Source organism: Sceloporus undulatus, chromosome 4 (assembly GCF_019175285.1).
Source record: "Sceloporus undulatus isolate JIND9_A2432 ecotype Alabama chromosome 4, SceUnd_v1.1, whole genome shotgun sequence".
NCBI classification, from domain to species: domain Eukaryota; kingdom Metazoa; phylum Chordata; class Lepidosauria; order Squamata; family Phrynosomatidae; genus Sceloporus; species Sceloporus undulatus.
This window is the reverse complement of record NC_056525.1, coordinates 151,140,763-151,154,591: the sequence shown is the minus strand read 5'-3', so window position 1 is coordinate 151,154,591 and position 13,829 is coordinate 151,140,763. Positions and strand designations below refer to the sequence as shown.

At 38.5% G+C, this 13,829-nt stretch overlaps 1 protein-coding gene across 9 annotated transcripts in view; it reads left to right on the top strand.

Annotated features, from left to right (window-relative positions):
• NTNG1 (netrin G1) overlaps nt 1–13,829 on the top strand; it is a 307,304-nt gene that overhangs the window by 257,123 nt on the left and 36,352 nt on the right. For 4 of the 9 annotated variants that reach the window (XM_042465419.1, XM_042465417.1, XM_042465426.1 and 1 more), the window contains 2 exons: nt 2,658–2,825; nt 11,892–12,029. The exons of 2 other annotated variants lie outside the window; for them this stretch is intronic. In XM_042465419.1, the coding sequence (XP_042321353.1) occupies nt 2,658–2,825; nt 11,892–12,029 (306 nt within the window). The remainder of the gene's footprint in view (nt 1–2,657; nt 2,826–11,891; nt 12,030–13,829) is intronic. 3 more of the 9 variants (XM_042465423.1, XM_042465421.1, XM_042465420.1) reach the window with 1 other exon arrangement.

The window sequence follows — 13,829 nt, the reverse complement described above, 5'->3', positions numbered from 1 at the left end:
ATGAAATGGTGCAGTCCCTTGTCTCTGATAAGTAGTCCATTTGTAGCACTTTCATGGGATAGACCAGTGGGGTGTATCTTTCACATGCAGAGCTAATACAGTAGGTACGATAAAAGTACTATTTCTTCTAATTCAGGAAAGGAGAGCATATGGCCCTCCAGATGTTGCTGGACAGTTGTTCCCACAATTCCTCACTATTGGCTATGCTAGTTAAGAATAATAATAGGAGTTTTAGTCCAGTAATATCTATAGGGGCACATATTCCTCATCTGGTTACTCACTGAAATTTAATTAGAAATAAAGGCTGGGAATTAACTCAGAGTTATCAGATTGCCATACTAAAACCAGAATAGGGAGAAGCCTACAGCAAGCTACTAAGATGTTCAGCATATGGTTTTGGCAAGATATATTTCCCATGCAGAGGTAAGTAGGTAGATCTTCTATATGCCTTTTTAAACATCTTTCTGAGGTTATGTAGTACCAGTTCTGTGGTTTGTTCACATCCCTTTGACCTCTGGCAAAAGATAGATAGGGGAAGAAACCACCCACATTTGGTCCCTGTATTGCTGAGGCAACCTAATATGTGAAGACATGCACTTTGGGCTAGTGAAGCAATTGGTTCAGAGGGACAATTTTCTGTACCTGTGGCCCTCCAATGCCAAAAGTGTCAAAAAACAAAAATCTGAAAGTGGCCAGTAGTCCACTTTTGGTTTCGAAAAACAGGCATTTTTTGTTATGTTAAATAGGCCTTTGTGACCTATTGCAAAGGGGGACTGCCGTTCCTGAAGGATGGTTCATGAAATCTGGTGAGTTCAAAGAATACATACCTTGGTGGGCCACATGCATCCCTAGGCAACATCTTCCCCATCCTTACTATGCCCAAACTGGCTTTCAGTCTTGTGGAATAAGTCAAGGTAACATTACTGCCAACCAAGTATTAATCAATACTTAGAATCATGGCTGAAACGCTGAATTTGCTGAGTATCTGTGATCAAGTTATTTTTCCTTAGCCTGCTATTGAAATAGTGATAGGCATCTCCTGTTTTCTCTTGGCAAGAGGTGATAAATGTTATTTGAATGGTTTGCCTTGCTGAGAGATTGCCATTTCCTCTCTGCTGAATCTTTCTGAGTCTCCATGATTTCTTCATAACAGACTTCATTCGCATGTTAGACTTTTACCTTCATACAACTGAGAATCTGACATATTGAAGGAAATAGTATCCCCAAATACTACACGAGAAAGTATTACTTAATCTGGTAGAGGTATGCACACAAAGTATATCCTCCCTTCTTACATTGTCAAATGCTTTCAAGAAACATGCCCTCAGTTTGATCCACCCGTTTATGACGATTTCTGTGAAAACAGTCAGTGTGAACATGTGATGGGAGGCACTGGACATGAAGGTGAAACAAAAAACTTTTCACATCCTAAGTGATCATACTACTCACCTCAAAAGTTTCTTTTTTTTTTTCTTAAGAATTTTTAATCTTACCCTTTCAAAGATTTCTCTACACATAAAAGTGACATAATGCAAGATTTAGCAAGGATGAAAATAAAATCTAATGTCTAGGGAAATAAAAGAAATTTCATACCTGGGACCCCACCATACAAAAGTCTCTCCATATGATGGGGACTATCTTAATGTACAGACAGGCTGATGTGCACAGTAAGTAACCTTCAGGGGCTTTGGTACTAATAACAGGCATAGCTCTTACTTTACAAACCAATTCTTGGAAGTGAGTCCAGGGATAGACTAGGAGTCAGTGTAGCCACTGAAAATAAGAAGAGACTGCCTGACCCTAATTCTGAGAAGAAAATCCAAAGGTTGCTAGGCTGCCTCTCCCAATAATTCTCACCTTTGTTTATGCTGGCTATGGCTGATGGGAGTTACAGTCCAAAAACATCTGGACAGTAGCATGCTTCCCACCCTTGTGTTAGGTAATAGGCTAGCAGTTATAGTTTTAATTCACTAATAATTCTAGAGAGTCTTCAAAGTCAGCTCCATGTAAAATACATTGAAGTATTCTAACCTGGAGGTTACTTGCTTATTGATGGTTTATGACCATGCAGTCTCATTTCTCATTGCTAAAATCTGTTGGAAAACACTCAAGTCCACGGGGACCAGCTGAACCTCTTGTTGTGAAGCTGGGTCCATTGGCATGCCTAAACTGTAAACCTCATGGTTCAAAGTTGTGTAGTCTCATCCAGAATAAGTTGCACAGTAAAGGGCATTATCCTTACAATTCGAAAATTCCTATAGTGTGTGCAGATCAGAGATTAGTCCACCTGGATTACTTTTGATATGAGACTTCCACAGCATACACTGTTACGCAAAGTGGAGGAAACCCTTAAAACCAGTGAAAGGTTTACAGCTGCAAATGCTTCAGTTCCATTAGCCCTACTGAATATAAAGCTACTTTCAGTGCTATGTGATGGTTGTCTAATCATTCTAATCTGCCTGAAAATAGATACCACTTTCATAGCAGTGAAATATCTGTTGTTTTCCATGTATGCTACTGTAACGTTAATACACATGTTGTGCTGCTCTTCATTCATAATTTGTTCATGCTTCATATTTAGGGGGGGAAGAGCATGTGAATTGCTATGACTCTGCTACAGAATACCCTTTGTGTACATTTTTGTTCTTCCTTGCAAGATTGTGAATGCTTCGGCCACTCCAACCGGTGCAGTTACATCGATGTGCTCAGTACATTCATTTGTGTGAGCTGTAAACACAACACTAGAGGGCAGCACTGTGAGTTGTGCAGGCTGGGCTACTACAGAAATGCTTCTGCAAAGCTGGACGATGAAAATATATGCATAGGTCAGTTTCATTCTAATTCTGGCATTTTCTTCTCTGCCTTTTTTCAGCCGTTCAGATCTTTTTAGTGCATAAGCAAAGCCATTTCCACCCTATTTCTTCTTTCACCAGCTGAGCTGCAAGGAGCTCTCTCCATGGTGCAGATCTGTGTATCTTCCATGCATTCATTTTGAGTCTTGGTCCTCTAGTCTGAATACGTGACTAAGAACTGCATCTTACTATGAAAGCCCTGGCTAAAGACTGTAGACGTTTCTTCCAGGAAAATTACTGGTTACTCATAGGAAATCACCTGAATACCAAGTTTAGGTTAATGGGACCCAAGCCAGATACAACTGAAGGGCCACTACATAATCTGTGAATTGTGCAGTTCTGCTTTATAGAACCTTCAATGAAATACAGTAGGTTTGCACAATTTACAGATTGTAGTCCTCACTTGCTTATGCCAAGGTGTATAGTAAATTGATGACAACATATATTACTAATGTAATTTTAGTTTAATTTAGCAAATTAAACACATGCTAAGCCAGGTGTTGTCATATTCAAGATTGATCTGGGCAATCTGATCAGATGAGAGGCAATGATGAATTTATTAGCACCCTTTTAAGAAAAATATTGATATTTATTAACTGCGCCTTCTTGTTTAAAAAATAATACTACCAAGTGAACAGTAATACCTTACTGACCATAGGAGTGTGTTGAGCATGAAGTTCAGCTCCTCCAAATAAATGAACTCAAAAAAATTCTAAAAAGATGCCACTACATTTTCACATACGAATCGACAAAGGTGAAAGGTGGAATTAAATTCCACTAGCTACAATGCTTTGGAGAAAGCCACAAAACATCAAACTGTCTGAAAATGTGGAAGAAATTAATCAAGACCAGCTGCAATAGCCATGTTCAGATGTAAACCATCCCACCTATAATTAAACATTAAACATCCATGGTGAAGTGCATATATATGGAATATACAGACTTTCCTATATAGAAGTGTTTTCTTTCTGTGGAATTTATACTGAATTAGTTCCAAACCAACCTATGAAAGTTGCTCAGTGCTCACCAATACAAGTTCTGTAAATGGCATTAAAAGTAAGTATTTGATATTTTCCCATTTCCCTCAAATGTATGGGTCAGGGATTCATGCACAAGTGTGATGATGAAAATCCTTCTCCCCACTTGCCATGTCTTCCAAACTTCCAGAACTTTTACAGTGGTTTTATGGGCAGCACAGTGTTATAACTGTTGTTGCTGTTAATATTATTGTTGCTGTTGCTATTAATATTTCATTATTTACATTATTATCCTACATTTTGATCCATGGGTAGGCCGTTACTCCCATAAGTTCATTAAGTCAAATGGGTTATCATCATCAGTCATCTACTCCAGCTCCTTGCTGACACTCAACCTTCATATGGTATTCATATGCCCATCCTTCTCTTGAGAGAGAATGCAATTTTTAAGTGCTGAAGATTGAGAGGGGTAGAGGTTGTTACCCTAGAGCACATTTGGACAAATTGTGGTCCTAAAATTACCATTGGACTGCAGTTCCCATCAACCCTTACCACTGAATATATTGAGGGAAGTTGATAACTGTTGCTTCCAGTGACATCTGAATGGCCACAATTTCTAGCATGAGAGCAACAAACATTGTCTTCAATTGTTGTTTTGCTTTGCAAAGTGCTCTGCAAAGCCTATGGCACTATATAAATAAACATAATAATAATAATAATAATAATAATAATAATAATAATAATAGTTGTTGTTAAAGCAACACTGTGTATTTTGCCAACAGATATTTACCATTTTAAAGTTTTATATTGCCTTAGAAGTCTTTTCAGGCTCAAATATGATCCATAAATGTTCAGATAAATAGTATGGTATAGTACATTAAAAAATAGTTTCACTCTGTTTCATTCACTATCAATTTATCTCCACAATCTGAGTAATTAAAGAGATTCTGTGTTATGGATTATAAATCTGAAAACTTGGATTAATATTGTTTGTAAACCTTGATTAAAACTACAACTATCCATCCACAACACATTTTATTACATGCAGAGAAACGCATTGTTACAGAACTGAAAGTAATTTTTGTGCAACAAAAGCACCAAACCACAGCAATCTGCATTTTTAGATATTCTGGGGTGGTAGAGTAAATCCATGAAAATCTAGTTTGTTGTCCCATGCATAACTTTTCAAACATTTTCTTTCATAAAAGAATATAGCCTCAAAAAACATTTGTACACACACGCAGGAGTTGGTGACGCTCCTTTTGATGTGAATTGGAGCAAAGTTAAATCAAAAGTTTGATTCCTTTGAGCTTAATTATGCTGTTCAAATGCTATCTATGGCAAGACAAGTGACAAAACAACCACTCAAATTGGCCAGATCAGTACAATGAACACATATCCCCAGTGCAGGTCGTTTCAAACAAACACTCATTTGATTGTTACTGTTTGATGCGAACAAGGAACAATGTCTTTCTGATATCAAAGGTATGTAGCCAACTGCAGAGACCTGTGAGAGAAGTAGCTCCTGCTTTTCTATAACCAGGAAGAGTGAAGAGATGTCTGTACTGGACATGTACCCTCTATATGCATAAAGGTGAGGGATCTCCATAAATTCAGCAGCTCATTAAAACAGAAGGACAAGCATTTGTGCATGGAAGGCTGCTAGATATAAAGGATTCTTTTCTCACTATTAGATCAACTGGCTATAAGGCATGAAAAAAACAGATTAAGATAGAGGGTTGGATCCAGATTTAAGAGAGTTGATTATTTGAAATCAATAGGATTTAAGTTAGTTATGACTTGGCATGATAGATCCCGACTTAGTCAGAGTAGGTCCAGCGAAATCAGTGGGGTTTTGCTTCTTAAGATTTATTTTTCCCCACTGATTTACAAGTTTCATTTCTGTCTAGGACTAAATCTAGAACCAACTCCGAGACTTGAGTGCACCAGTGAATTAGAGATATTGACTGTTGTTGATAATATTTTCTGGTTTTTGCACCCTTCCCACAGAGAGTGTTCAACTCATGGGGTTACATGCATTTTGCTGTCTTCCCCTCTTTTCTCTCCCCTGCAGCCCTCTGTGCCATCAGAAAACCTTCTCATTTGGGTTTTCCAACTCATTGCAGCATGTGAGCGTAGGCACTGCAGGAGAGAGGAGTAATAACCCCTTGAGGTTCCTTTGAGAGAGAGAAAAAGAACCATCCCATTAGATATGGCTTTGTATGTCATTCAGTCCATGTTCGTCTGAAAGCAAGCACAAACCAAAATGCAAAGCATTTATGTTGTAGCTGATGAATAAATAAGGGATACCAGTCTGTCAGCTATTATACTCATTTCATGTTTTAAAAATTAAGTAGATTTTGGGCCATGATGACTCAAAACCTGAAGCTGTATTTTGATTAGTATAACAAGCATTTAGGCTGCAATCAGCCATCAAACATTTGCAGCTCTTTTGTAAAATGTCAATAAAGAGGATTACTGTGTAATTTACTCTGCAGTGTGACATTGAAAATACATGAAAGCCATCTAATGTAGTCTGAACAAACAAGTTCAATAGCATCTACAAGTCCATCTAGAAAGCCACAAAATGTCCACATCCACATTAGTAACAGAATATAAGAATTCACAAGGGTTAATGGATCTTCTCTGGCTACTATTATTGTTATTGTTTTGCTACATGATACTCACCTATGCTCACCTCCAATATATTAAACATGGTACTATGAATTCATTTTGTCCTGAGTTCAAGACAGGTGTTATTACCTCCAGCGTTGGAGAATGTTTCTGTTGCTAGTCTCCTCTGAATGAACAGAAGATGCATGACCCTGATCCTCCACAGGCACACCACAGTTATGGGGAAATCTTTCATATAAAATAGGTCATGCATAGCGACGATTGGGATGTTCATTTTTGGATGATAATTTCCAGAATAACACAATAGCCATTCAGCACATATATGTAGGTAGTAAGACCTCCCCCCCCCCCCTCTTTTCCCTTCTTCCTTGATCATAATCACACTTGGTCCTGTGGCTGCAATTGATGCAATTGATGTAGCTATCCATTTTCCAATGTAGTCTGATCCATGCTTTTAAAAAAATCTCATTTCATTATGAGGGAAGCATGTGACATAGCTATTCCAAGTTTGAGGAGAAACTGATGCACGAAGTAGAATTTCAGTTCCATTCATCACAAATATGAGCAACACATATTTCTTTTAACTCTTCCAGAAGATGATGTGTGGTTCATTTATATAATTTGTGGCCACAGCATACAACATATAGTATGATTGGACTTACTGAATGCATGAAAACATGCCCAGTCCAAAAAAAAAATATTTTGCTTATAGTCACAAGTCCACATGAAACACAAGCATCAAAACACTAGCACTAGGGCTGCACCTGCCCTGCATAAATAATCCAGTTTGACATCACTTCAACTGCCATGGCTCAGAGTGTGGAATTTTGGGAACTGTAGCTTTGTGAGACATTTGGACATCTTTGTCAGAGAGCTCTGGTGCCATAACAAACGGCAATTCCCAGAATTCCATAGCACTGAGCCATGGCATTTAAGTGGTGTCAAACTGAATTATTTCTGCATTGCAGATGCAGCCTACATAAAACCTTAGCTGACTCAGACAAAAACAAATCTTTTTTGTGTATCTTGAACAGAACTACCTCTCATGCCTAGGGTGCATCTACACTATAGAAATAATGCAGTTTGGCACCACTTTAACTGCAATGGCTCCATCCTACAGAATCATATGAAGCACCAGCATTGTTTGGCAGAGAAGACTAAAGCTCTTGTAAAACTACAAATTCCATTCCATAGAATAAAGCTGCAGCACTTAAAGTGGTGTCAGCCTGCATTATTTCTACAGTGTAGACTCATCCCTAGAAACATTTAAAAGCAAATTCTGAATGTCAGATTCACTTTGGAATTATCCCTCTCCCCCCCCCCCCCCATGATGATAATGATGATGATGATGATTCATTTTGGCAAATTACTTCCAATACCGTTTACAGGGTCATCCGAAACTTCCCATCTCAAAAATAAGACCCACTGAGTTGAATCGGGATTTTGCCTCGGAAAGTGGTTTATGATTGTAGCATTAGGTTCCCCATTCTTCAGTTACCTTTGTAATTTTTAAGGATTGAAAACCTGAGCAAATGATGTAATATTTGCTACTCATAACATTTTCCCCTTCAACTTTTTTCCTATTTGCAGTATTAACTCTCTTTCTTTTTCTCCCCCTCCCCCCCCATTTGCAATGTTAATATCTTCTCCCAAAAAATCCCTCCTGTTTTGTCATTTCTGATCTCAGTGATACTTAATGAAATTCCAGGGAACAATTGTAAATGGGATGATTAAAAGAAAAATAGAGCTGTTCTCCCAGCATGGTCTCTAGATTTAAAAGAAATGCTTGCACTATTTGCATTTGATAGCAGTTAGACATCTAGGATGCAGGGAAGCTTATTATTAACTTGGAGTCCATATAGTCCCTCTATGCATATTTATCTGTAATAAAAACCAAATTCTTGAAGAAGAAATCCCAGAAGTACCATTAAATAAAGGCTTAGGAAAGAAAAATATATATGATTAGAAAGAAGTCACTCAGAAGAAAAAATATATATGGTTAGAAAGAAGACACTGCGACATATGCAAGGTAAGAAGGTACAGTGAGAAAACAAACATTGAGAGGACACAGCACTTCTGTGAAGGGGTCTCTTGATTTCCCTTCTTAGTTCTGCTTCAGTTGGTTAGGACTTTTTGAGACAACCTAAATGAACTAAGCTGCCACCACCTACTGAATTGATCCCTCCCTTCCCTAGTAACTCAGTAGGAAGTTACTCTGCGGTTGCTTTCCATCTCTGATGCTGCAGAGACTTTCCTCTCCCCAACCCTGGTGAGGAGATTAAACTGAACAAAGGCATGTGGAAGAAGAGCGTAGAGATAGAACTATCCTTAAAAGAAAAGGCTTCATTTTAAGTAAGAAATCTCCATAGCAAAAGGCTGTATCTTTAGTGAAGGGCCACTATCCCTTCAGGCACACGTAAGAGTTACAGCCTGATCAGATCATTTCAGCCAAGCCAGAAATATAATACAAAGTCCCTGATGTGACTCGCTAAATGACTTTCCTATTCTACTTACAGGAGATGGGATTTGTAGTCCTTGATATTCATGGGGGTAGCTAGGAGTTTGGACTCTTTTGTCCAGTCTTGACCAGCTTCGTCAGGTGAGACAGGAAACCCTGTCCCCAAGCGCCCTTTGGGTAGTTTTTAATTACTCTCACCTCTGTGATGCTGAGCCCCATTAAAATATAACTGGATCTCCTCACATCATTTAATCCTTTGTTCCTGGGAGGTAGGCTACCTGTGCTGCCGAAATAATTGGGGGGGGGGGGGGGAGAGAAAATTTTCACACCTTTTGACACCTAACCTATGCTCATACACACACACACACACACACACACACACACCCCAAACTGATACTAATAGCCAATCAGGGCAAGAATCAGAAACTTCCAATCCTGGCCATCTCTGGATCCTGAACTAGCTGAATTCAGAAACTCACTCAAACTGGAGCCAGAGAAATCTGCTCCATGTTTTATGTTGAACTGTTCCTACTTCATCACATTTATGTACCTCTGGCACACAGGGAAGGCAACCATCAGAGCAGGAGCCCCCACAATTGCCACAGTTGTGCACCAGCTGCAAAAAGCACTGAATGAAGTGAGCCAAGCTAAAACTGCCGCAGCCTGCTCAGAGAGCCCATAGCCAGTCTAGGCGGTTACAGCATGCAGCCAGCTCCTCTGACTGGACATTGAGCTTTATCATATTAGTGAGATCCTGTGAGAAAAGGAGTGAAACATGATTTAAATTAAATTCTAAATTAAACAGAACTTGTAAACTTGGGAAGTATATCACACTGAATTGCTGCTAAAACAAAATAGCACGAAGTTAATCCAAAAGTTAAGTGGAGAAAACCAGCAGCTTTTTAAATTCAGTTTGTTCCAAACTTAAAAAGCTGCTGGTTTTCTCGGCTTTGTGTTCGGATTAACTTAGTATTATTTCATGTTAACTGTGACATTGTGTGATAAACTTTGGGCATTTCCAGGTTATCTTTGCATTATATTGCATTTAACTCCTTTTCTCCCGCAGGATCTTGCTAATGTGATAAATTATTCTGTTTTGTGCCGCTTAGCAGCAATGGTGGTGAAGTACTTGGTTCTTCTTCCTCAATTGAACAAAGGCTTCCTATCCCAATCTGGATATGTCCATCCAGCCTGCATGTACCCTCCTGATTTTGGTTCCCTGTTCTATACAGACACCCTACACGCATGCACCTTATTCAGTGGGTTAGAGACCAGACCACAACTTCTGCTTTTGGACAATGCCCAGGTTCCTAACCTGTCAAATGAACGGGGGCTTCCTGTATGACCAAAATTCGTTATCATCTCATTATGAATATGTATGATGCTACAGACACACCATACCATCTCCTGCTCTTTATGGCAATGAACTGATATCATATTCAAATATAGTTCAGGGTCTTTGCCAGTTTGATGCTTCACTGGCTACCAGTTTGCTTCTGGGCATAATTTAAAGTGCTGTTCCTGACCTATAAAGCTCTATACAGCTTAGGTCCAGACTATCTGAGAGACTGTATCTCCCCATACAAACCTGTCGGAGCTCTAAGATTTCCAGGGGCAGGCTTTCTCTCAGTCTCATTACCATCACAGGCTCACTTTGGGAGGACACAAGAGAGAGCCCTCCTCTGGAACAGTCTTCCAAAATAGAGTAGGCTAGCCCTCTCCATGCTTTCTTTTTCCAAGCAGGCAAAGATCTTTTCATTTAAATTGTCTTTTAATATATAAGCAAGGGAGCTTTATCATTACAATGTTTTATCTATCTTTTTAAACTTTGCATGTCTTGTAAATAATTTTATATGTGATGATTTTAATTGAGTTTTTTAAAATATTGTTCTGATTTTTTTTTAAGTGACTCTTTCTGGGAGCAACCTTGGGTCCCACTTGGGAGAAAAGTGACATGTGAATGAAATACATGCATACATACATATATGCATACATACATAAAAATAAATTGTTTGGCAGGCTTGCATCACAGTCAAAAATGACCAAGGCTCCAGAACACTCCAACATGCCTGTGTAATCTCAAATTGGGTATTGTGTGATAACTAAAAAAAAATACAATATTGTTATACAAACATTATGCCAATCACTAAAATGCCATTAATAAATTAAGTGAATGTTTCTAAACATAAAGGAAGATGATCTTGCAAATTAGCAGAGTGCATTTCATTGCATTTAGAAAATATGCATTAGTATGCATTGCATCTAGAACCTTACTTACCTATTTTAATAATTTAGAAGAGAAATTACTTGAAGCTTATCGATGTTCTGTGAAATACTGAGCTTTCTTAATGTTCATTATAACAAATCTAAAAATATGAGTCGGAAGCTTGCCGGAGTCAGTTACTTTTGAAGACATGGCTGACCTCATCCTCTGCTTATTACAAATGGTACATCCAGAAGGTTGTAAGAATTTTAAGAATGCAAGTTAACCTTTAATTCCAAGCTATCAGGGCAGAAATCACTTTCAATCTTTTATCACATATGGCTGTTTCTATTCATCGGTGGCACATGGACAGGGTAAGAAAGGTCCTTTACAATCTGGGAGCAAAATGACTTTCTACTCAGTCCACAAACCACCACTTCTTTTCTGCTTGCTTTTTCTTTGCCATTGACTTTAAAATAACAATAAAAGAATCCAAGTTGGAGTTCTGCTGTGGTAGTGCCACAAATGAAATCCATTTTGACAGCATGGCTGAATTACAGTATTGGGAATAATTAACATAATACCGTTAATAATATTAATTAACAAGGATTATTAATTAATATTCATTATTAATGCTAATTAATATTATGCTAATTAATTAACCAGCAGTCATTTTCTTTATGGTTAAAAGCTGACCATTGTTGGTACCAGTGATGAATTAGTTGTAATCTTGTACCGAGTTCACATGTGTTGTCTTGTTTCTGCAGAATGTAATTGTAACCGTATTGGCTCAGTCCGAGATCGCTGTAATGAAAAAGGAAAGTGTGAGTGTAAGCAGGGAACAACAGGGCCTAAGTGTGATAAGTGTCTGCGGGGATATTACTGGCACAACCAGGGCTGTCAATGTAAGTAATTGCCCTACTTCTGCCCTCCCTTCCCCTGCCACTTGATGCCTGTACTTATCTGTGCCAGCATGTACAATGCTTAACAGCAATGCCACTTCTCTTCCTCCTAAAGCTTTCAAAACTCCTTTTTGCTTAAAGATTAAAGAGAGCTTTCAGACATAGGCAGTCAAGTGGTGATGCAATCTATTTGCTTCAATATGCTGGTTAGTGTTTGCTCCCCTTCTTTTTACTAATGGTTGGAGTTATCTTATAGCTCTGTAATATGTTATAATTTCTATCTCTGCATTGCCAGCTATAAAAGATGAAATTAGGTGGAGGTACCTACCACTGCTAGGGTTTCCAAACACATACTGAGACAATACCAAATTATGTATCCCAATTTCCTTCTGATTTCCATTTTCTGTCAATACGAGCTTATCACCAAGTGTGAGATATGAAAAAGTTGGTTTAAATTCTATGAGACACAACTATATAGGTGATACCTCTCTGGTTTATTCTATGTGCTGATTGCTTTTACTTGTTAATTGCTTAAATTGAGCATCTTTTTAGCATGGTACCCAGTGGTTGCCAAAAAAAAATGTTACCTACCAAGCTATCACCTAGTAGAGATGTGAAAAGAGGAAGGAAGAACAGGAGCTGAGCCAAGAGGTACTTCCACTATCATAACCATGGCTGAGGTGTCACAAATACACTGGACTAAAATATTGTAGCCAGACAGGATTTTAATGAGCCCAGTGTTTTTGTATTGAAAGGCAGGCAGCAAAATCCAACAAACTCTTTAATTAAAAATTAGATTCAACAGTGGAATGTCAGGTAGGTAAAATGCAAATATCCAGTTAAACTTCATCTGCTTCTCTAAGCTTGCAGTGGAAAACTCTATGGCAGAATCAGCTATTTGGAACAAACAATCCATTAGACAAATTTTGCCTGGCTATCCATTAGTGAATTATCAACTAAAGTCTTTGATTTACTTCCTGTTTGATGCTGTTTGCTTAATGCTAGTGTATTCCCATTTGTGCATTGCTTGTAGTCTTTCTCCATGGTTATTGGTTATTGATTGTGCTGTCATCATGCGCATTTTGCTCTATATTTCTAGGAGGCATGCCAGCTCATCTTCATCTTCTGCTATTAGGATACACCCCAAATCTGCAATGGTATATCAAAAGTCCTTGCCAATGCTAGCTCTGGAATATGTGAGGAGAGGGAAATTTGTGCAAGTCACCCTTAGTGTTCTTCCTTAAATGAAGAGTTATCTCAAGCTGCCATATGCCTAGGGCAAAGTACTGTAGGAGTTGTTGTTGAACTCTATAGAGTTGTGTGGTGCATAGCATAGTTGTGTGAGCTGTTATGTGAAAAGTCTTGAGTTCAAATCTCATTTCTGCTGTCAAGTCAAATGATAGCACTGTCTCACGATGGGGAGCGGGGAGCTTCTTATATATACATGTTTTCTTTTAGCAAATATTGCTAATGAAACTGTCCTGATCGTATTTATATAATTTTATTTTAATGCAAGGTTATTACATTGTTTTGATGAACAGATCTGTAAATCTCTTTGAGACAGCGTGACTACTGTGTGAATACTTCCCCTGCATCCATAGTACAACCTAATACCACAAGCAAAATGCCACATTATATTATTTGACGTGAGGGCATGATCCCATGAAAATTAGAGCAGTTGTGCAAGGGACTGTCATTTTCTTCATGGAGTTTCTGATCTGTGCCTCTCAGTGGTGGCTTATAAGGAGGTGACTGTCTGGCCAGCAGGCAGAAAGTACCCGAGGGGATGTTGAAAGGGATATC